At 41.5% G+C, this 25004-nt stretch overlaps 2 protein-coding genes across 5 annotated transcripts in view; one reads left to right on the forward strand and one right to left on the reverse strand.

Moving 5' to 3' along the window:
• PLEKHJ1 (pleckstrin homology domain containing J1) overlaps positions 1-3323 on the forward strand; it is a 94195-nt gene extending 90872 nt beyond the window's left edge. Inside the window, exon 6 of the mRNA XM_030540308.1 lies at positions 3292-3323. Coding sequence (XP_030396168.1) covers positions 3292-3321 — 30 coding nt within the window. The 3' untranslated portion in view covers positions 3322-3323. The remainder of the gene's footprint in view (positions 1-3291) is intronic.
• The window catches only part of DOT1L (DOT1 like histone lysine methyltransferase), a 96079-nt gene extending 71169 nt beyond the window's left edge, over positions 1-24910 (reverse strand). For 3 of the 4 annotated variants that reach the window (XM_030540300.1, XM_030540301.1, XM_030540299.1), the window contains exons 1-3: positions 24736-24910; positions 4812-4855; positions 278-352 (exon numbers count right to left, since the gene is read on the reverse strand). In XM_030540300.1, the coding sequence (XP_030396160.1) occupies positions 278-352; positions 4812-4855; positions 24736-24816 (200 nt within the window). In that variant the 5' untranslated portion in view covers positions 24817-24910. Of the gene's footprint in view, positions 1-277; positions 353-4811; positions 4856-20816; positions 21031-24735 lie in introns of those variants that run through there. The other variant, XM_030540302.1, reaches the window with a different exon arrangement.
• Between the last annotated feature and the right edge of the window lie 94 nt (positions 24911-25004).

A 25004-nucleotide genomic window follows, 5' to 3' on the forward strand; every position in this document is an offset into this window, starting at 1 on the left:
GCTTTAGCCCAACAGCACAGATACAGATCATTGTTTCAGGGTGAGTAATTCCAACGTACACCAGCTCAGCTTTTTGCTATGTGAAGTTTCCAATTATGTCCTTAAATCCAACAGCCGTTGCCAATACTCCTGTTACACATTTCCTACTAAAATAACTTTGTAGAGTCTGAAGCCAGCTCTAAAAGAAAACTTCAGCTCAATTTGCAGTGTCTGTAATTAGTTATTCTTAGACCAATTCACAACAAGCCATTTAGGCCTGCCCTTCGGTTCCTCTCACCTTTTTGTATCATAGTCAATTAAAACATAATTTTCCATGGCAAGCTTGAGATCTGGGATTTCTTCACAGACCCACCTGCAATGAGACAAGAAATCAGAATACAATAGATCCCCAAATCTTTTACATTAGTGTTTAACGAGGCAGTTTTTACTTTTACTGAAGCAGCAATCTGTCTGGATTCTAGACTGACGTTCCTATAAATGAAAGACGGTGTTACAGAAAGCATGAAAGACTGAAATATTGTAAGAAGTGAGGTAGACATCACAAAATGCTAATTATGGGGCTGGAAGAGTTCTTATTCAACACAAGAGTGAATATGAAGTTAAGTGCCCATTACCACTGGCAGAACTATAAAGCTCTTGAATACGCATGAACTGAATTTTGACTTCCCAATGAAATGACAAATATATTTAGTTGATGTAAAAATAAAAGCCACAGCTAATGCTAATCTAATGGGAAACGTGAAGCAATCATTCTGAAATGCACTTATTTTTTAATAAGTTATGAACAACCACTTCCTTTGACAAAGCTACTTGCTATTTTGCCACACAGATACAAGTCATCTCCTGCAACCTGATGTTTGAAAATGCACAGCAATCCTCAGCACAATGAAACCTCCAAAGAGTTGGTGTGAGAGGGCACTCTCTCCCTCCATCAGTGCAGTGTACTGTACTTCCACTTAAATGACCACCTTGAAATAGACTTGATAGTGGTTTTGATGTTTGTTTTTTTTAAGGCATGTTTTTTTTTCAGGCTGTATTAATACAGCCCTGTATTCTGCTCCTGTTAGAAATGGAAAACTGACAGCCACTGCCAGTATATCTGACAAGCTAAATCTGGCAAAAGAAGTACAAAGTTCTGCATTTCATTTCAAATGTGAAAAAGTTAATTATTTTCAAAGACAACTTAAAAGCTAACAATGAGGGCCCCAGTCTGGATGGCAAGTCACTGGAGCGACAAAGTCTTTGTAAAGGGCAGGGGAAGCCACATCAGAAAAAGGAGTTTCACACCCTTTCCCTTCTAAGCATCAAAATGAGAAAGAGTGATCCGAAGCAACACCTAAAATATAGAGTGCTCTATAGAATACCATTGGGAATCACATTTTCTCTCCCTTAGGTCTTGATATTATGGATAGATTGATTACTCGCTATAGCATTTGTTTCGTTTTTTTCAAAAAAGAGAAACAGTTAAAGAGTTACCCCTCTATACTTTGTGGCCCCATAAGGACTCCAGTGATGGTTTGGTGGGGTTCCATGTTTATCATCTCCATTTTTGTATCAAATTTGCTCAGCTCACTAGAAAGAACATTTCTGAAACGGCATCTTGACAACCAGGGATCTGACAATCAAGTTGAGTTCTTTCTGGCTTGTGGATCACCCTGGCTAAAAGTTTATGCAACTGAAACTTAGGCCATGTCTCCGCTGCATCAGCAAAACTTATGTTGCTTGGGGGTGTGACTATTCCACCCCCCAAGTGACATAAGTTAGACCAACATAAGCGTTTGCGTGCACAGCAGTATGTCAGCGGGAGAGGCTTTCCCACAGACATAACTTATGCTGCCCACAGAGGTGGGTTTTCTATGCCGATGGGAGAGCTCTCCCATTGGCAGAGAGTGTCTTCACCACATTCGCTGCAGCTGTATGTATAGCGTGACAGGGTCAGGCCAGATGGATACAGGAGAGTGTTCCTATTGGGATCCAGGAAGTGGGCGGGCTCCACTCACTCACTGCTAAAGGATCCCCTGCTCAGCCCAAGAGGAGGATCCACAGGACCTGGAAACCAAGTAATTCTGGGGGACAACTAATGAAATAACAAGGACAGGAGTGCGGTCAAAGGGTTAAACAAAGGGAACCTGATGGGGACACCAAGCAGAGAACCCCACACAGCGCCTACTGCTCTTCGAAAGCATCGAGGGAGTCAGTGGACGCTGCCCAGAGGAACTCTGCTTGGATATGTGAACGGACGGCAGATCAGAAATAGGCCCCACATACAGGAGAGTGTTAGAAGGCAGATATATTAGTCCCAGAATTAAGTAGATCCCTTTTCTCTGGGTAAGGTAACAGGGACAGTTCCAGAACAAGAAGGAACTTGCTGGAACCAATTAGGGCAGGCAGGCTAATTAGGACACCTGGAGTCAATTGAGAAGAAACTGCTAGAATCAGTTAGGACAGGCTGGCTAATCAGGGCACCTGAGTTTAAAATGGATCTCACTTCAATTTGTAGTGTGCATGCGAGGAGCTGGGAGCAAGAGGCACTAGGAGCTGAGTGGGAAGGCGTATTGCTGGAGGATTGAAGAGTACAAGCATTATCAGACACCAGGAGAAAGGTCCTGTGGTGAAGATAAAGAAGGTTTTGGGAGGAGGCCATGGGGAAGTAGTCCAGGGAGTTGTAGCTGTCACAAAGCTGTTCCAGGAGGCACTCTAGACAACTGCAGTCCACAGGGGTGGGCTGGAACCCAGAGTAGAGGGTAGGCCCGGGTTCCCTCCAAACCTCCCAATTCCTGATCAAACAGGAGGAATTGACCTGGACTGTGAGTTACCAAAGGGGGAAGGTCTCTGGGCTGTTTCCTGACCCACATGGTGAATCTCTAAGGCAAACAAATCCACCAATAAGCACAGGACCCACCAAGATAGAAGAGGAACTTTGTCACAATAGACATACCCTATCTTAATAGATTTACTGATAACAATTCCAGGTTCTCTCCCACATCTCTGTGTTGACTTTGCAGTGGAATTAATAGTAGCACAAATATGCAACAAAAAAGAACCACATTTTAGACAAAGTCAGAAGACATGATTGCATGTGTACAGGAAGCAGATCTGTTGATTAAAATGCCATTTCTATAAAATCACTTTTCCTCACTTTACTATGCTGAAAGGTGACCTGATTTTATTTTGAATAGGCTAAAAGTGTACAAAATGTCCTGAACAGCCAATGTGAGAGAGAGGGGCACATTTAGTATCCAAATGGCTTAATCTTAAATCACTAATATTTCTCTTCTCATTGCTCTTTAGGACATTCAGCACCTTATAAAAAAGGCATAACGGTAAGTATCTGTGAACTACATTTCTTGCTATTCTTCTAATGAAGACACCTCCTTAAAACCTCACGTTTTTGATCTCTGCAATTTTTCTCCCAACAAACTAGGCCAGTGTGCAGCAAACAACTGTTCATATCACAAATTTTCAAGCCAGTGGTCAGCTTTATATCCTCTCACCTCACACTTCCACAGGACAGCTTACTAGCATAAGCAACAAGTATGCACTGTGGTTAATTTGGTACATGGGTAAGACTGACAGTTACAGAAGTTTAAGGCCCTGTAGGCTCTACAGAAATCCCCATTTTTACAATAAAGCTGTGAAATGTGATTGTGGCCCAACTGTGTTCTAGCATTGACTCTTCTTCCCATTGGCTGGTGTGCACATACAAAGTACTAGTGCAGGTGACTCTGCTACTTCAGTAGCCACTTTCAGCAGCGCATCAGTTAAACCTGCTCAGAGCATGTCTAACTGATGCGCTACTGAAAACAGGTGTCAGAGCCAGAAAGCTAGGGCTCCCAACCTTACTAATGTTACTACAGCTGAAATGCTGTCAGCAATGGTTGAAAAAGTTTTAGACAAAGCCTTCGTGGATTGAAAAAAGAAATGTCAAGGAACAAGGCTAAATCATGGTCTCTTAACATGGATAACATTATTTTCTATCCACAAACACAGGCCAAGTATGCTTGCAAACAATTTTAAAATAGGACTATTTGTTGAGGATAAACAAAAAATCCAGTTGTATTAGGGACTGTTTCTGCCCAGCAAATTTTTCCTAACGCTGCCAAAACCACAGCAAGTATGAATTATTGCTGTGTCACAACTGTGTGTGGCTGTAATGGTGCCTGAAAACATTCAGGCCTCTTACGCTCAGCCTTCTTCACAGTAGTATTTCAGCCACACCCTCCCACTGATGCAGCTCCACTAGCCCTGGAATGCTCATGTAGGCAGCCCTCCCAACCGTTCTGAGTGCCAGTGGCACTGTACAGTTGTAGCCACAGTGAAATATTTTAAGAAATAAAAGTAAACAGTGTAAGCTTAAATTGGGCCAGCACTTAACAAGAGACGTAGATGGTGGTGGTGGTGTTTTGTTTTTGTTTGTTTGTTTAGTTCCTAGCCTTATGTCTCCAAAGACTGAATTTTAAAATCCTCATTATAAATAAAACATACAATTTGGTACTGTTGTACAATTTCAGTTAGAACAACCACAGACTGGAACAGTTTGTTTCAGACTAAGATTAAGTTGCGGGCATGGGAAGGAGAAGTTACCGCATTACCTGAGCACTACGTGCACCTCTAAAAACATTTTTATAGAAAGTGAATTTACAGCACTGTAATGCAACTCTGATTAGTGTACAGGTTTAGTTCTGCTACAGCATAATTAGATTGCTGTCTTCCTTTGTATTTTGATTCCCCTCCCAATGTCTAATTCGAGACATACAGTAATACCAACATGGGAAAAAAAGGTTCTGTCCAGTTCTACATTGAACACTTACCGAATTGTCTCAATGATTTCATGAGCAGCATCATGGTGTTTGTCCTGAAATTAAAGGTGGGGGGGGGAGAGAAGAGAAGCAGTTTCAAACAGATATCTGGAGAACACCATTCATATTAATCCCCAAAGATTACAGGACTCCACCTTCAAAAGTAGATTAGGAGTTACACAGAGGCAGGAGTCCTTAATTGCCACCCAGCCCAGTTAATATATTCAAAATGTACATTTCTCAAGAGACAAAGCTTCTTAAGTTTTCTTGAGTTTCCACAGACCACTAAACAGTTTTTAAAAACTGCCCTTCCACTCATGTCACCATCACTTCTTGAAAATAAGAAATGTTATAGTCAATGGGGATTGTTAGTGCGAGGTGGGTGTTTGAATGCAAGTTACATAACAAACAGTTGATTTCATCCACTGAGCATTTGGCACATGCTCACGTCTCCATATGTGGAATAGGATTCTAAATCAGCAAACGGCTTTTTAAAATAAACTATCAACTAAACAATAAGAATGGATATTAGTGATTAATAACTGGCAACACCAAACACCAGCTACATCAAAGCCTTTCTACTACTATAAAGTCATTGAAATTGTCCATTACATCACACATATACACACAGGATTGTGTGACACAAAGGTTCTACTGGCATATGTTTGGAATACCATATTACTTAGGTAAAGCCACAAGTGAGTTCTGCAGGTCTCATCCCATACGAGTGCCAATAAAACCATTGTGCATGTGCCACATTACAGAAAAGTCTGTTTTAGGAAAATTATGGGGGGTTCTAAATAGTGTTTTGTATCCATCCTGCAAAGCCCAGAGCTATAGTTACCAAGAGTCCAACTGTAAAGGGCTCAGAAGGCGCCACAGAAATCTCTAAAAATAACCTAGTGTCATAACTTTTTTTTTTTTTTAATTAAAAAGAGACTTTCCTGAACAAAAAGCAAATGCTGAGCTTCCAAGATCTGAATTTCCCATCCTGGGCCTCAGGCAGGGTAATTTTTGAAGGGCTTGTGGGAAAGCAATTCCACATTTGAGGAAAAGAAGAAACATTTAAATGCAGACGATTTAAAAGAAAAATGGGGGATGTTTGAAATTTTAAAAGTTGTTCAAGGGCAGACTGCAGGCAAAGTGATCAGAGACGCATGATAGAATGCATTTGTGACATAGTGATCACTTATACATATAGTATCTATATTATTTAGTCCCATGCGTACCACACACAGCTTATAGACTTTTAATGATCTCTGAATTCTCTCTCAGTCTGGAAGTTATACAAAATCTAAATCTGTATTTCTCACAGCCAAATTTGGGGATATGTAGGTTTCCTATTATACATACCCAGTTTTAAATTTGGTTTCATAACATTAAGTCTTATTTTTAAAAACCAATTTCAGCATGGGACAAAGGACAAATACTGTGATAGAAAATCCCCATGCCATGCAACCTGCAGGTAATATGTTAATTAGGTACTGGCTTGAACAGGAATCTCAGGAGACAATGAAAGGGGATAGAGATAAGGAAGGGCAAACATCTGTTACCCTACTGACTCAGGCAGAGATATGAAAGAAACTGCTCTCTAGACTGCAAGGAAGGGGGGTTATTTTTAGAATGTCAGAACATGAGGCAGTAACTGTGAAGAATCATGCTGTCTGGGATCAGTAGTCTCATTCCTGGGCTACACTAGCGGGGGGGTTCAAACTAAGATATGCAACTTCACCTACGCTATTTGCGTAGCTGAAGTCGAAGTATCTTAGTACGACTTACCTGGCCATCCTCACGGCAGCGAGTCGACTGCCACAGCTCCCCATCGACTCCACTTACACCTCCTGCCGAGGTGGAGTACGGGTGTCGATTAGCAGATCGATTTATTGCATCAGACGAGACGCGATAAATTGATCCTCGATACATCGAACACTACCCGTCGATCCAGTGGGTAGTACAGACGTAACCTCAGACTCAGGCCACGTCTACACTTAAAGATCGCTCGCTGTTTTTGCTAACGCAGGAGAGAGCTCTCCTGTCAACATAAATAAAACCAGCTCAATGACTGGTGGTAGCTACCTCAGCGGCAGAGTATCTCCTGCCAACATAGTGCCGTATACATGAGTGCTTATGCCGCCAAAACCTATGTCGCTCCGGGGTGATTTATTCACACCCTGAGCATCAAAAGTTTTGCCAGCGTAAGTGCTAGTGTAGACATGGCCGCAGATGTGAAAATCCTAGAACTTTCCAGGGGTGGCAGCAGCCACAAAATACCTAAGGAGTAAAACTAACAAAAGAAACCAGAAACCAAGTAATTGGCTAAGCAGTGAAGTTTGACCTACTAACCACCATGTGCTCCTCTTTGTATGCTTTGTAACATTCCATAGCTCCACACACATAAATGCTCCTAACACATCACAGGTGATCACATTTGGATCATGCTTGCTCCAAGCAATGCTACCCATCACATCATCTGCCACTGTACCATTCTCAACTGGTGAAATGCCAGTGTGGATGGGACTCAACGGTCTAACAGCCTCAACAGTGCAAATAAGTACCTCTGTAATTATGCTGCACACACCAGAAAACTCACTTGTGGGGCAAAACAGCAAACAATTTAGCAATTTACTTCATTCTGCTTCAATGGTATTGAAATTCAAAAAACAGAAGTTATTTTTAATCACATTCCTTAGTATTCCAAATGAATGGGATGAACTAACTATGGCTGTTAACTCCAAATAAAATCTTCTAGTTCAAGAAGAAAGCCAAGAAGAAAGGGAGGACACCCATTTTCCATAGGGGAATTGCACCTCATCTGCACAAACAGAGAATGAAAAGAGACAGCCCTTTCCCTAATGGGGGTAGCTATTGCTTAGGGCCTCAAAGCAGTAATCAGCTGCAGCCCATAGGCTGTAATACCGCCTTAACCATAGCAAGGCGCACAAAGAATGGCATTTAGACCATTTTAAAACATTAGGTTCAAACCCAAGTCAAAGTTATATCAATAAACTTTTGTTTAATATTATTTTGCCAAGTTTTAAATAATATTAGAGGCTACAATTGTGTAGCTTCAGATTTCAAAATTATCCTATCAAGGATCAACTGATTTCTGCACACATGTAAAGCATACAATTTAAAATGTCATGTGCACCCATCAGTGATCAATAGCCCATGATTAAATAATATTCCTCTATAGGTCCAGTGTTCTTTACAACAGAAAACAGCAAGAGGTCAACACTGGAGAAGTTTAAATAAAACAGGTTTCCTGCTCTTCAACTGAAAAAAACACAACCTACTTCCATATCAAACACAGGGTTTTTATTATGACAGTAACATGTACACATTGTGCATAATATGAAAGTCCAATTATGCCCCGGTACATATACTGTTGGCCATAATAGGAGCCCTGCATGAGCATAAGCATCTACAGGCAGAATTAGTCCCTATTAATTTACCTAAAATCTTTTTTTTTAAAGTATAATTTGCATGAAGAAAAGGAGCATCAGTGGGGAAAAAAGTCAGTATTCCATAAACATTGCTGCTCCTTTCCATATGCTTCAGAAGTCAATCTGTCAACTACTTTGAAAAAGAAAATCATTTGGTCGCTGATTCAGCAGACTTGAGTATCCAAAAGAAAAATATCCAGTTGTTCCAACTTAAGATGGTATTTTGTTAAAACTCAGTATTTGTACAGGACCTCAAAGCACTCCGCAATATCCTGGGTTTGGATTTTCAAAGAAGTAGGCCAGTCAATGCTGGGTACTTTTGAAAATACCAGCCTACATATCTACACTTGAAAAGGTTTGCCAGTATACATATATACCAGTACAATTAAACTGGCAAGCCCAGTGGAAATGCAGCTGATACCAGCGGATTATTTTCTGTGTTATCTTAAACCACTTCCCCAAACAGAGTATCCAGTGTATTTTGTTAGTATAACTGCAGGCAAGTCTACACTAAAGCACTACAGTGGCCCAGTTCCATTGCAGCAGCTGCATCACTGTAGTGTTTGTATTGTAGACATACCGTGAGTCTCCACATTCCTGTGAGGGAGATAAAGAATTATCCCTTTTTAAAAGATGGTTGCCGACCCCTGGCATAGATGCTTCCTACACTAATGGTAGTTAATGCACTTCTCAGAAGAAAACTTCCATCAACGTAGCTGCATCTAGGACAATGTTTTTCACAGCTCTGAGCAACATTGACATATCTAATTTTCAAGTGTAGATCAGACCTCAAGGGAAAAAAGTCAGTTGCCCAAGTTGGCACTGAGATCTTGTCTCTATGCAAATTGCACCAATTGAATTAAGTGCGTGATTTTAAACTGATTTAGTTCAACTACGTTGTGCAAATCCAGTTTGATGTGTAAACTCAAGTCAATTTAAACTGGTTTATTCTGATTTAGTTTGATTCCTTATTGAATTAAGATAAAATTAATAGAATCTTGGTTTAAAATGAATCAAATAGCCTCACCATTCTGAACCAGTTTTTAAATTCAATTAAAATTAAATAGTGGAACTCTGACTATTAACAAGGCCTATGAAAGTTCAGAGCAGGGACTAGAACATGGGTCTCAATCCCATGCTCCACTCCCTTTCCTTATTGTTGTCAGAATTGCTTGTTATGATTAGAGTATACTTTAATTTCTTTATTGTCTGAAAAGTTTGAGCAGTTTCTTTTAGGAAGTTCTCTGTGACTGTCATTCATGGAAAACCAAACTTTTAAGGGCAATCTTCATCTGTATTTCTCATTATCTAGACTAGGATTAATCATGTTTACAGTATTACTGCATGACCTGGGAATCAACCAAGAATTGGGCCACACTGGACTAAGCACTGGTCAAACACAGTAGCAGACAATACTACTAGACCAGGGGTAGGCAACCAGTGGCACTCACACTGCCTGGGTCCTGGCCACTGGTCCGGGGGGCTCTGCATTTTAATTTAGTTTTAAATGAAGCTTCTTAAACATTTTAAAAACCTTATTTACTTTACATACAACAATAGTTTAGTTATGCATTATAGACTTATAAAAAGAGACCTTCTAAAAACGTTAAAATGTATGACTGGCATGCGAAACCTTAAATCAGAGTGAATAAATGAAGATTCGGCACACCACTTCTGAAAGGCTGCTGACCCCTGCACTAGACAGTAGTGGTCAGACAGGTAAAATAGTTCAGTAAAAGGCTATGTTTTTGTTTTTAATACAGTAGCAATTTCCAGTGAAAAGAACTGAATTAGAAACCTATACTATCAAACTGAAATGTCAAATTTTGACAGTTTATTACAACACTTTTGCTGCAATTTACCCAGTTATTATGAAGGCCAGTGTTGCAATACTGAATAGGAAGTACTACATAACCTTCTCTACAAATTTTCCCTCCATTTACACTTTTAAGATTTAATATGGGAAGGTTTCTTTAAGGTGTGGACTTCAGAATTAGGGTATGTCTACATCTACAATTTTGCAGCGCTGGTTGTTACAGCTGTATTAGTACAGCTGTATAGGGCCAGCGCTGCAGAGTGGCCAAACTTACAGCAACCAGCGCTGCAAGTGGTGTTAGATGTGGCCACGCTGCAGCGCTGTTGCACACCGCGGGGAAGGAGACCTGCTTGGAGGGGGGGGTCGGGGAACGCCAGAGCACACCGCGGGGAAGGAGACCTGCTTGGAGGGAGGGTCGGGGAACGCCAGAGCACACCGCGGGGAAGGAGACCTGCTTGGAGGGCAGTGGAGTTGGCTTAATTACCAGAGAGGCTTCCTCAGGTATGCTGGGATACCTGCTTATTCCACGGAGGTCAACAAAAACGCTGGTGAGTGTCTACACCTGATGACCAGCGCTGGTGATCCAGCGCTGGATCCTCTACACCCGAGGCACGACCGGGTGTACGGCCAGCGCTGCAAACAGGGAGTTGCAGCGCTGGTAATGCCCTGCAGGTGTGTACGCATCCTAAGTTGCAGCGCTGTAACCCCCTCACCAGCACTGCAACTTTGTAGTGTAGACAAGGCCCCATTTCTAGGTATCATGATAGCATAGCATCGCAGACACCCAGGTATGTTTATGAAAGAGGGGTGGTACTTTAAAGATAAAAAGGTTCTTAATGTAAAGTGAATCTCAAAAAGCTATTTCTTAAATTTGTGAATGTGTCACTTTAGTCATTGTTCCACGAACATTTAATTGTTTGTGGAACAATGACTAATTAAAATGCTTTGCTGGCAGGACCTGAAATGAGAAACCACATCCTAGCACTCTTCCAGATGTATGAGAATGAACTAAATATAAAAGGACATGCAACTGTCCTGCAGTCTACATTTTTAGCAAGTCTCATGAGGGCTACATTTTCTAAAGCTTAAGATGGCATAAATACCTACTTACCTATTCCCCCCATCTGTAAAATGAGGATAACATTTATGAGGATTAGTCACTGTCTGTACAGTGCTTTAAACACATTATGCCCTGTGTAAGGGTTCTATGGGGTATTCTGAAATACAAACAGGAGATAGATTTTTCCAGTGGGGGTGGTTTGGCATACCGAAAATGTGAGGCTGGGCACACACAAATAAGTTGGACAGAGGAGGGGGTCTTATAGAAGATCAAGGTGATATTATCTGTAGCACCTTTAATCAGTACATCTCAAAGCACTGTACAAAGGAAGTAAGTACACCCCCATTTTACATATGGGGAAACTGAGGCAAAGAGAGGGACTGTGACTTGGCCAAGATGACTCCGCAAGCCAATGGAAGATCCAGGAATAGAACCCAGGACACCTTAGTCCCTTCTCAGTGTTCCAGCAACTAGGACATGCTTCTTCCCCAAAGAAAAGTGTCCAAAGCCTCATTTCAGAATTGTGCAAGAGCTGCCCAAGACCATTTGGGCATGTGCAAGCAGTTGCGGTCAGGCATTTGCAAACCAGGAGGAAGAGGTCTCTCATGAGTCCTTCAGTGACCACTAGGTCAGACAGTACAACTCAAAGGAAGCAGCAGCTGATGCAAACTGATAAAAAAAATGCTTTTTTAGTTCTATGTTGTCTCTGCCTGGGACACCTCCCTCATGGTAGAAGCTGGCCTTACTTTGGAAACCACTCCTCTCCTGGCCACCAAATCACAGCAGTTCAGGCTCTCGCAGCCATTCAGCCAGTCTCAGAATACTGTTGCAGCTCCTCATGCTTTGATAAAGGTATTTGGATAGCAAAGGGCCAATCTGCATATTAGCAAAAAAATGGCCCAGCTAGCCACAATGGTGGGCACACCATCAAGAGGTGCATACACCCTTGTGGTCACCTACGGACAAGGTTGCTTAGCAATGGCATCACAAAGGTGGGACAAGAAAAACAGCCTGTTTTGCCCACTGAAATAAAGTGATCAGTGGGTCAACTGTGCCTTTAATATCCCCCATGTTTCTTCCATTTGTGCTCAAGTGGAAAGGTTTTCTGTAGATCCAAAAGCAGTGTCAATATGGTTCTACTCTGAGCTATGGCTGCCCCAGGGACAGAAAAGAGAAGGAGAGTGTGCCACATTATTGTGTGGCATGCAGATGCTCTCTTTCAAAATCCAGTGCCATAGGTGCAGCCAAAAATCTGTGTACTCCCTGATTTAGAACATACAAAGTTTTAGTCTATTTTTCAGCCTGCCTAGGCAGACATGCAGCTAAGTCTTTGAAGACAGGAATCATTCTGGATACAAACATCTACAGACAATGGTGAATGTCTGAAAACCCATGTAAGAAACATTTCCAGCTATGATGGAGAAAAGGGGGAAGAGACACTGTTTGGGGAGGGAACCAAATGAATTGAGAAGTCTCAAGATCTCAAGTGCAGCTAGCAACTATCTTGAGTCACTCTCTCAGAAGTTTCAGGCCCTCTGGCGCATACACACTCCCAATTTTTGGTGAACTCATACTTGCATGCGTCAGGATCCTCTGAATACAAAGTGAAGAGAAAGCTAAAAAGTCATATCTGTGCAATATTTCATACTGCAGGGCTAGACGTATTAATGCCATCAGCTGAGAGTAGGTTGGTGTCATTTGTTTTCCAGTGTAGCAACTGGAATACGATACTTCTCTTACACATTGGAGCAAGAAGCTTCCTCTGAATTGCCTTGTAACTAAGGTTTCCTTACACCACGGAGGAGGTTATAAAGCAAAAAGACATCTCTAGACTCCCTCCTGCAGACAATGTGCCCCCAATCTCTTTATCTTCATTAAATCAAAGAGAGAGAGCTCAAAGATTATTTCTCACATGACAAGGTCATAAACCACAACGAAGACTCCAATCAAAGCTTCAAGTAATTTATAGCGCTACACACAGCTGGCCAGAAGACATCATGTAAAACTTGCAGTGCATTAATGCCTTCGTAAGGGACCAAAAAAAAAAAAAAGTTTGCTAAAAAAATATATAGGAACTTGGGGCCAAGATCTAACCTAATTGAAAGTATGATAAATTAACGGGAAAAATATGCTCCTGATTAGAGATTCCAAAACTGGTATGGAAACCAAATAGATATTATGGGTAGGAGTGATAGATATAGATTGCAGAACTGTTGGCCCATACAGCGCTGGCTCCTTCTTGTTTCCACCAGCTACACTGTACTAAGACAGCTAAAATGCATTAAATATTTTTACATCTCCACATAAGTGATTGCTGTAGCTGCCTCAGGAGCATGTTGCAAATGTTGTGCAACTGAAGTGGTTCATATGATAGCAAATTGGAAAGGAAGTATCCTTGAGACTATCTCTCTGTTAATATGTGATCTATCCAACAAGAGACTGAGGGCATGGCTACATTAGAGAGTTTACAGCGGCATAGCTGCACCACTGTAAGTTCTTTAACATAGCTGCTTTAAATCGACAGGAGAGAGCTCTTCCATCAGCTTAACTTCCCCATGAGTGGCAGAAGCTGTCAGCCGGAAAAGCTCTCTCACCGAAATAGCACTGTCCACACTGGTGCTTAAGTCGCTCAGAAGAGTGGATTTATCATCCCCGAGTGACGTAACTTATTCCGATGTAAACTGTAGTGCAAACAGAGCCTGAGGCCTTATCTACATGAGAAAGCTGCCCTTGTACACATTGAGTTATACATTTATACCAGTGTAGGCCTAGTCTACAGATTATTTTTGTACTAACTACTTTGGTTGGGGGTACAATTTTCTGCCGAAATAGTTGTAACCAGTACAACTCCTAGTGTGAACACAATTACATCAGCATAACGTGGCTTATACTGCTATAGCTTGTTCTCCTTCCCATAAGAGTAGTGGTTTTCAACCTGTGGTCCACGGAGCCCTGGGGGTCCACAGACTATGTCTAAAATTCAAAAGAGGTCCACACCTCTATTCAAAATATTTTAGGGATCCGCAAGTGTAAAAAGGTTGAAAAACCACCATCATCTGGGAATAAAATTATACCAATAAAAATGTGTCCACAATAAGAAGGGTGGGACTAGTGTAGCCAAAGTGGTACAACTTGTCTGTTCCGACAAACCTATAGTTTGGATATGGACACACTTATTCCGGTATAAAAATGACTTTTTGGTTTAAGTCAAGTTAGTTGGGAAAAGGGTTAAATTAAACTGAAATAAACCAATCTGTGTCCACACAGGCGGTTGCCAAAAAGTTCTCATTGACAGAACTTGTATCTCTATGTAGGACCTAAGCAAAGGCAATGTTCTGCATATGTTACTCCTGACACAAATGAACACTTAGTCCCAAAACCATGCTAATGGCTTGAACATAAATAAGTCAAAGTCATGTTAATTTCAAGTTCCATTAGGAACAAGAATGGGGAAAGGAGTAATCAAAAAGAATAAAATTAGAGGATAAGGACATTTTATTTCAAAATTCTGAAATAGCAGCCACACCAAGGGCATTAGTCAAAAGAACCTGGTGTATTTAACGTTAAAAGAGTTTAGGAACTGTGCAATGGGTTAACAGAATTTGCCTAGCAAATGCATTCCAATGAATTCAGCATCTTTTGGTGACAGAGTTCCCAAGAGAACACACCCTTTCTGATCTTCAGTGAAAAGCAACCATTAAACATTTCCGGGGAAGTGGGATGGACTTCAAGAGCCACAGGGGCCCTTCGGATTTGAACATACCACTATACAGAAGAATGTTAATAGAAATTTTTATTTTTTACATGTTTTTAAAGAGAAACTGCATTTCATGTATTTTGAACCCAACTACAAATTGTATCCGTTTTCAATGGGAGGAGGAAATTCTGTTATCGCTTAAGTTTTATTTATGTACACACACATCCATACACCATTACCTATTTATTCTGTTGCTGATTTGGTACCTTATACAGTCTGATTTAAATTTTAGGAAGTTTTTTTCATTTAATCCAAGATGGAAATACCATAACTATCTGAGGCTAACTCCTGCTTATTACAGTGATGGACACATCAGAAATGCAAGAATACAAAGCTATACTCCTCAAAGTCCTAGAGAAGAAAGATGTTTGTGAGGGTCTTGAAACAACAACAACAACAACAACAAAAAAGTTGAACTCATCTGCACCTACAATGAGTTTCAGCTTGTTGGTTACACCCGCCATAGACTTCATCCTGCATGCAGCACTTGTAATGAGACTGTCAAAAGCTTTCAAAGACTAGATTAATTTTAAAGTCTGGTAAATATCATCATCATAATTTTGTAATATCTGAAGATATTCCTGATTTAAAGGCAAAAATTCAGTCAAAGGCTAAGCCCTTCCAACCTGTTTATTCCATCTAATGAAGATTCAAAGACAGTAAAATCCTGGCTCCACAAAAGTCATTGGCAAAACTCCCATTGACTTCACCGGTAACAGAATTTTACCATATACTATCAAAATCTTGTCTGAACACTTTTCACACCAAAGGGCTTTACAAATTGATATCCAAACTAGAAGGAATACCTCCCATAACACTGAAATGCACCACATCTGGACTAGGAAGCAGCTATTTGACAGTGCATACTACAAGAACTCTACACAACAGCCAAGGGCAGTTTTTAAACTTTGTATCTAAAAAGAGATACATGACAGTGCTAAAAAGGTTGGACTGCCTCTTCACTATAGAGCTCCCAATGTTGCTATCAATAACAGAGCTTCATGTGATTAACAGAAGTTTTCTGAATGTTTCCTTTTAGTGTAGGCAGATTCTAACAACATATTTGGGATATTAAATGGAAGAAGCTGCTTCAGAACTTTCCAAGGCTTTTTTCTTTACACTACTGATTATTTCGGCAATCAACACATAACTGTCTTCATTAGTTCCCCAGATCCCTAGTCTGACACCAAAACATCCTTTGTTCATAGCTTACTCAAAGTCACTCATTCACTTATGAAACTGGAAAAGAAAAAAGATGGCAGAGCAGAAACCATCTTTGTGATTCACAGTTCTGATCATATCTACAAAAATTCATCATTTAAATTTTCTGTTGTAAAACATAACTTGCTGTCATCCTGTGTTCTAAAAATAGCAACTACTCCTTGATTCTCTAATGTCTGCATTTCTATACTATATATGATAATGGAATTAAACACATTACTGGCTAGATTAATAAAACGTGGTTAAATACTCATTAAACTGCTTCACACGCTACATTTATTTACGTCTATTGCACCAAATGAACAATTATTCATTGGAAGAACAATATCTACAGAATACAGAAGTTACATGGCAAGTCTTTGGCTATTCCTCGACGCAAGGATGAGGTCTGCCATTGGAGGGTTTTTAAGTGGCTGAGAAGCCCAATTCATGGAACGTGGCAAGTATAATCAAAATGTCCAATTTTGGGTTTTGGCTTTAGCTTAGTAGTTTGAGCACTGGCCTGCTAAACCCAGGGTTGTGAGTTCAATCCTTGACGGGGCCATTTAGGGAACTGGGGCAAAAATCTGTCTGGGGATTGGTCCTGCTTTGAGCAGGAGGTTGGACTAGATTATCTCCTGAGGTCCCTTTCAACCCTAATATTCTATGATTCTACTCATCTGCAAGTTAAGAACTGCAAAATTCATTGCATTCATGGATTCCTGGTGTGAGCTCTTCTTTCCCCCTCTCTCTTGCAGCAACTTTTGTTAGGAAGAGAAAGTAAAGTCAACTGCAAACATCATCTTAATGACAGGTTTCAGAGCATCTTAATATACCACATACAAACTATCAGCTACATAATCAAAAAATGTCATTAATACAATGGACAAGTTTGTTATTCACTATACTATTGATCAGGTATTCATTATTGCATGGGGAGGTTTTAACTAGGTACTCAAAAGGTTAAGTCTAAGAGCTGCAACAAAGAAACAAAAAAGGAAGACTGGGGAAGGTGAGCATGAAAGAAAAAAGAAAGTGTGAAAGTAGAGGTATGGCTTTTCAGGAAGAAAGGTGATTACCTATCCCATAAATCTTGCAAACCAAGGGATACGATATCTTTCACAAGCTCCCAGAGGAAGCACAATTCATCCGGGTGACTGATACCTGAAAGGACAATCTTCTCCATAAGTGGGTTGCCATGGAGGAGAAGGGTGGGAGCTGCATATGGTGAGATGGATTTTCCTCAACACTTTGAGAACTTGTAATTGCATAAACTGTTCTATATTGTGTCCAACTGAAACTGAGGGGAATTTTAAGAAAATAAAATGTAATTGTCACACTTGGAACTTTGGCCAGGGCACTTGGAGTTAACACCATCTCTTCTACAACAAAAAAAAAAAACAACAAAACCATCTTTGACAACCTCCATTTCATGTAAATGCCTCTCAGATATCTCAAATATAAGGAAGCAGTAACAGACTTGTAGAAGAAATGGTCTTAAGGTAGTTTCACACAATAGCCTGACTAATTTTAATGGCATTCTTGTTTTGGAGGTGGGAGAAGGATTTAGAGAAAGGTATTTGCTCACTGAGCTTTTGCTAGGATGCAAATACAGGTATTGTGTTGTCAGTTTCAGCTGCAAATTAAACCATTTAGAAATCTGAGTAAATTATCACTCACAGTAAATTATATTTGACAAGAGCCTTTGCAGAGAAGATAAATTGCTGCTCTATTGCACCCCAAGGGGTGTGAAAAGTGATAGGGTGGCAATATTTTCTTCTTCTGAACTAGAGCAGAAAACCTCATTGTGAGTACCTGCCTTGTTTCATTTTGCATTTTGAAGAGAATGGGGGGAAATTGTCAAATTACATTATAGAGACAGTGTGGGCAAGGTAGTATCAACTTCTGCTGGTGAAAGAAAGAAGCTTTCAGGCTACACAGTGCTCTTCTTTGGGTCTGGGAAAGGTACTGAGGGTTTGTCTACACTTAAAATGCTGCAGTAGCACAGATGCACCCTGCAGCTATGCAGCTGTACCACTACCCCAACAGGAGAGGTTCTCCTGTCAGCACAGCTAATCCACATCCTTGAAAGGCAGCAGCTAAGTTAATGGGAGAGTTCTCCCATCAACCTAGCACTGTCTACACCAGGGGTTAGGTCAGTTTAACTGTGCCACTCAGGGGGGTGGATTTTTCAAACCCCCTGAGCAATGAAGTTGTACCAACCTAATCTCCTAATGCAAACCAGACCTCACAACACCACAGCTAAATACAAGATGGAACAGATTGTTTCATGTAAGGAGATAACACATATTCCAAGAGATCATTCAAGGTGAAATGGCACTTTAACACCCTTGCAGTCATAAAGCAAAACAAAAAGAGGAGGTGGAGGGTCAGTGGATTACAGATTGTTGTCATAAGCCATAAATTCAGTATCTTTATTAACACCATGATTTTTAGTATCTAACAAAGCTATTACTTTAAGCTCACAGGCTCATCTTTTAAAGATGTTCTGAAGGTTTCCTTTGAGGACAAAGATTGAGGTCAGATATGGAGTGATTGTTTTGTGAAGTGTGTTCCCCCACCGGTGATGTGGTGTTTTCATCTTCCATCATTTTTCTGTGCGAGTTCATTCGAGAGCACGACGACTGTCTGGTTTCACCCACAGTGTTGTTATTGGGGCATTTAGTGCACTGGATGAGGTATACCGAGTGTTGTGATAGGCATGTGTAGGACCCATGGACCTTGAAAGGTGTGTTGCAGGGGGTATTGATCATTGTGGCAGTGGAGATGTGTCTGCAGGTTGTTCAGGCAGACTCTGGTGCTGATATGAGCTGGTGTGTGTGTCTTGGTTTGTTGGGAACTTGCTTTTGGTGATGAGCTTAGCTTGCTGAAGCTGGGGGCGTTATCTGACGGCCAGAAGAAGGGGTTCAGGAAAGATCTCTTTCCCAGGCCTGAAGAAGAGCTCTGTGTAGCTCAAAAGTTTGTCTCTTTCACCAACTGAAGTTGGTCCCAAAAAAGATACTGTCTCGCTCACATTGTGTCCCTAGTATCCTGGGACCAACATAGCTACAACAACAATGCTAACAAATTATGTTAGTTAATGGTGTTACAATGCTCATTTTGCCATTTGCTTCTGTTTGTTTTGTTGGTTAGAAAGTATTTCTCTCAATATACTTTATTATCCATACAACCTTGAGAAATCATCAAATCAGTAATTACCCGTATTTAGCCTACTCAGCACTAATGTTCAAAGGGCATGCAGGGTTTGAATGGTCAGAGAAGGGGAAGACATTAAAGCTTCTACAGGCTTTTCTACATTAGTGACTTTTTTTTTTTTTAAAGTTCCCCACCGCCACAAGTATCAGTTCAGCTCCTACGTTTCCCAGCTCTGTGAGTCACCATCACACACACAGCTTCTGATGATTAAGAAGTCTGTATCATGATTTTTTTCTTTTGGAGAGCCACCGCCGTCACCACTCCCGCTGAGAAAACTTTAGGTGACAGCACACCATTGGAGTCCACTCTTTTATTAAAAGAAGCTTCTTTCCTTAAAAGTCAGGGAAGATACCGTTTTGATGCAAACAATTACTTTCCAGAAAGGGCTGCTTCCCACAATCAGAGTGGGCACAAGATCTTAAACAGGGTTTCTTATTCATCTCTGTAGTTAACCTTTAATAAATTTAAAAAAGATGACACACTGCTGTGTGGTGATTTTAATCATTAGTGCCTGCCCCTGAGCTTTCAGAGCAAACATATTCCTAGGGACAGAATGATATCATGTGTGTCACAGCCTAGCTAGTGGGCAAAAAAAGATGCTGTGCACCCACTCACCTGTACAAATAAAGTCAATACTATATCAAGCTTATACTTCATTACTTCTTAGTAGTAGACACATATGCCAAAATATGCCTCTCTCAAACAGCTGCAAAAATGATACTATGACATTTTGCTGGCCAATGGAATATTTCTGCCATCAGAGTTCAGCAGAAAGAGAGCAGTGAGAATAAAAACATCACGCACAAACAACAGAACAGTGAATTCTTCAGCCCAGATTTATCATCACAGCTGCTAGTTTGAAGGTTTAAAATTCAGACTGCACAGTCATACAAGCTACTCCCTGTTCTGAAGGGGATGCTTCATCCTGAGAGGAGGCTGCATAATGGCACCCAGCAAACAAATGACGTCTAGGAATAGTGCCCCAGTATAAACTCCATCTTATACTCAGAGATAACAGGGATTGATCTTTTTATCAGATTTTTGCAAATATAACTTGCTTGTGAGAAGACCCCAAACCTTGTGTCTTTTGTATCTATCTTGAGGCAGCAGACAACCAGGATTTTTTTCCTGTGTATCTATGTTTTGAAGTATGAATAGGGGAGACATCATCTACGTATTAATCTATATACCTGAAATCTGACGTTTGAGTAAATGATTCTAAGTGAAATGAGAGGCCAGCAGAGTGAAAGTAAGGAAAATCTTATCTAGGTTTATTAAACTTCTCATTTGTCATTAAAATAAAGCTTTAATACAATAAATGAAGCAGAGTACAAGACTTAATATTCTAGACACTTGAGAATTTAATGCAAGCACACTTTTGGGCAGGATTTTGGGAGTCAAGGAGTTACGCTGTGATACAGAAGAGTAAACCCACCCCAGCTCTGATTAAGAAGGACACTCATAAAAACCAGAGGTCAACATCAGAAAATATTTTCTGAGTCATGTGGGGGGAAAGATTACTCACCATGCACTATTCAACTTACTCATCACAGTGCGTTATGGACAGAACTGCTCACCATCTATTCATTAGGAAACCGTGGCCTTTCCTTTGAGGAAAGCAGAAGGCGGAGAAAGAGTCATACTTTCAGTTTTGTATGTAAGCCAGTGGGAGGCTATATCTATAACACCACTGCTCTCTCCTCCCACGGTCTTAATTAGTCTTGTAGGGAAATACACGTTTCACATCACCCTCCCAGGTTTCTTTTAACATCTTGACAGGCACCAAGTTGTCAGCTGAGCTATTATGCAAATTCAGTAGTCTGAGGAGATCCCAGTTTTCCTATTGTACACAAAATAAGCAACTGTCCTTTACAGCAAATAATACAATCATACCATAATTAAATTGCTACCATCAATATGAACATTTTTTATCTAATACTTTTTCATGGTACATAAACATTCTGCTAAGTGAGATAAAGTCTGGATGTAGTAACAAATAAAAAGTTGCAAAAGTTGTCTAATACATCGTTAAGTCACACAACTGTGCTATCAAACAGCAGCTCCACAACACCTACGCAACTTTTGATACTGCAAATATAATTCTCCAGCATTCATGTGGCCCTCAGAAATAAATTAGTGGGGAGTGCTGTTTTTTTATTCTCTCTATCCCCAACAAATTCTGTGCCAATATTATGAGAGATGTATAAACCTTGAGAAACTGCAAATAAGGATGCTTCTAAACAAAAAAAAAAATCTTAAAAAAATTATTTCTGAAGTTACCCCATCTTGCCTCCTAGATACCAAGAAGCAAGTGGAGTCAGTGGTGAAACTAAGAAACGTTCTGCTGACGTCAGAGTTGAGCTCTGAAACCACAACGGTACATACACCCTGCTGCCAACTACAGTCTGAGCCAACGAGGGAAATAAAGTCTACCGTTCAGTACAGTACAATGCTAGTAGGCCAGACACTGCAGTGTTCAAAGAGGATTTCTTTTTAAAGCATTACAGTTCTTTGATGCAATGGCAGAAGTTCCAGCAAGAACACAAAATATTATGGAGTGTGATCTCTTCAACAGAGCTGTGGTACAAAATATTCATTAGCTCCAGACGAACCATTCACTTCTGTATCACTATGGGAAAAAAAATATGCAACCCAGAGAGGCCACTTTAATGACAGGATGTTCGGGTTCTACTGCATTTCTTACATCTTAGATAGCATATGCAGATAGACACCCAACCCACTACATTTTTATGAACTGTAAAAAAGAGTATGCATATTCGGACATCTTAGAATAGATGCAACCTAGAAACACTTGGCCAAGTTTCCCCTGATAAATTTCTTTATCCCTACCTCACAAGCTGTAACAACATTAATTTCAGGTTTCCTTTTTTAAGCAAGGAGATTCAAACAAATATCACCAATCCAGTCCCTCCTTCCTGATTAAGCCTTAACTTATGCAAGAAAATATTTATTGCTACATATTAACTTGTCTCTGGAAACTGATTATATGTGGTAACAAGCATGAAATGGTCACTATTAAACTTTCAGTTTCTGTCAATTCAAGTACAGCGCGCGCGCGCGCACACACACACACAAATGACAGAGCTGCCGAAACAGGAAAGGCTGCATTAACTGGTGTGTGCTGGAGGGCTCAGGCTCTGGGAGTAGGATGATCAAAAATAGCAAGTCCTCGTATATGCAGGATGTTTTGGAAACCACAGCCACATCCAACAGCACCAAAACTCAGAAAGCATGTATGCAGTGGTCTCCCCTGCCATAAGCAAGATAATAGATAATTGCAGTTGCATCAGCATTACCAAGATACTTAGACTAAGTCCTAGCATGTCCAAACACCAAAACACTACAAAGAAAGCCAACAGCACCCAAACCAGTTTTTGGAAGACTATTGCCTTACTTTCTCTTTGCAAACCAATTCACACACAGTGTTTTTATATGGCAGGGGATAAATATTTGATGCTGTAGCTAGACTGGTTTTGCAATGACATCTAACCATATATAAGTAGACAAACCATCTAAGTTTCTCCTTGGTGAGGCTTTTACTAATTTGAACATGAATACTCATTTTAAAGGATCTCATATCTAGCACTTTGATTCAAGACAGACAGAAAAAGGCAATCAAATATGTGGATTATTTTAAAAAACTACACACGGGAAATCAGTGTTATATTTGAGAGAAGGTGTGGATTATAATGTGTAGTCAACAGAAAAATTGACTTGGAATTCTCTTTAGACAAAATAAAAAGTAATTTACATTAATACTCATTTAAATAAGTATTCAAAAAAGTCAAGGAAAGCTGCAATTATGCAATCACACACAAATTCCAAAACCCTCCCTTCCCTATTGGGAATTAAGATCGCTCTCCCTATTCCCCCACACCCTTAACCTCCTTCCCCAGCCGGTCAGAGCAGTTGAGACACCCCCGCCATCACCACCAGTTCACATTTGCAAAATTACAAATCCTTTTTCATCCTAGTCTGAACATTTTATTAACCTGTCAGAGGAACTAGGGGACTTTTCAAGAAAAACTTTTCATTAGCTGTCCCCTCCCAACACTTCCCTGTTTATCTGTGAAGTCCAACCAATTTTAGAGGTCAAATCCACCACCTCTAAAGAAACACCACCCTGAGTTGAGCAGACTAAAATAACCCACCCTTTGCTATATTTCATCCTATAGTTATTTATTTACACTACAGTAATTCGAATGCTACAAATTGCTACAGCCCTCCCCCCCCCAAAAAAAGAAAAACTATGAATGTGACAGAAAATATCTTATCCAAATCTGGGCTGAATGGAGAAATGGGACCGAGGAAAGTAGAGCAAGGTGGTTAGAAGCAGGGTGCCAGAGGGCTTAAAGAAAATAATGATATAATAATGCCAAACAGCATCAGGAGTGCTTATTTATAGAAAGGAATTGTTTGTTTGGGTTGGGGGTCCAGAAGAAATGGGATTATCTGAGGGCACAGGGGGAATCCATAGACTAGAAAGGTGGTTGGGTTGGAAGCAAGGGAGGTGTTGGCTTCTTGGGGATAGGGGTGTCTGGATAACAACTGACAGGCAGCAAGGGAGAAACTGGGGATGAAGGCTGGGAAAGAGGGGTTGAATAAACAGGAATTTCTTCCATTGAGAGGATGAGCATTCAGAACATGGAACAGGATGACTGGGGAACAGTAACAGACTGAGGATTCGGGGGGCAGGCAAAGACACCCAAGCGGATTGGGAGGGGGATTGCTTGGAGGAAGAAAATACAAGACATGAAGGAATTAAAAAAAAAAGAGGGATTCTGTGAAAGGAGTGGAAACTACTTAGGCCTGGCGAGACCAGAGGCTGCCTGGAGTAGAGAGGTGTTTTGGGCAGGGAATATTTAGGTGGGGACAAGGAGGATAAGGGTTCTCTTTGGGAGACAGATGAGCAGAGCTACCAGGGACAAGGAGCATTCGAGGGAGAAGGGACAGTCTATGGATGACAACCCAGGAAAGTGAAACTGGGGAAGGTGACTGGTGAAAGGCAGAGTCTGAAGGGTGTCAGGGCCGGGGGGGGGGGGGACTTGTGGCATGGGTGTCCTGGACAGGGGGTTCCTAATGGGGAAAGCCCAGAGCAGGGGGCAGCGGGGATGCCCAGGCGGGGGGGGTCGGGGAAGGTGGTGCCCGCACAAGGGCAGTGACTGGGGGGGGGGCGCTCTGGGACGGGGCAGTGCCCAGAACAGGGGGGCCTGACAGGCAGCAGCGAGGTACCCGAGGAAGGGGGAGCCTGATGGGGACTGGCCAGGGGGGTCTGGCAAGAAGAGAGGGTCCGGGGGTCTGACGGGCAGCGGGGGGCACCGCAGGGGGGGGGGCTGACGGGGAGCAGGAACAGCGGGTCTCCAGGGCGGGGGGGTCTGACAGGGAGCGGGAAAGGGGGGTGCCCGGCCCAGGCCGATACTCACATAGACGGGCAGCGGCCAGGGGTAAACGGCCGGCTCGGCTCCCACGGGCGACTTCAGCCTGAGCTCCAGCCTCTCGCCCATGTCGGCAGCGGGAGGAGGCGGCGGCGGCCCCGCACCATGCTAGAGAAGCCGCTCGGAGAGGGCGGGCCGGGGGGGGCCGCTGCTGGGGACGGGGGTGGGGGGGGCGCCCGCTCCCCTTCGCCTCCTTCTATTGTAGTTAGCGGCTGGCCGGGCTCTCCAGCGCCGCCGCCATCTTGGGCCGGCGTGAA

The sequence above is a fragment of the Gopherus evgoodei genome, chromosome 22, assembly GCF_007399415.2.
Source record: "Gopherus evgoodei ecotype Sinaloan lineage chromosome 22, rGopEvg1_v1.p, whole genome shotgun sequence".
In the NCBI taxonomy this organism is placed as follows: domain Eukaryota; kingdom Metazoa; phylum Chordata; order Testudines; family Testudinidae; genus Gopherus; species Gopherus evgoodei.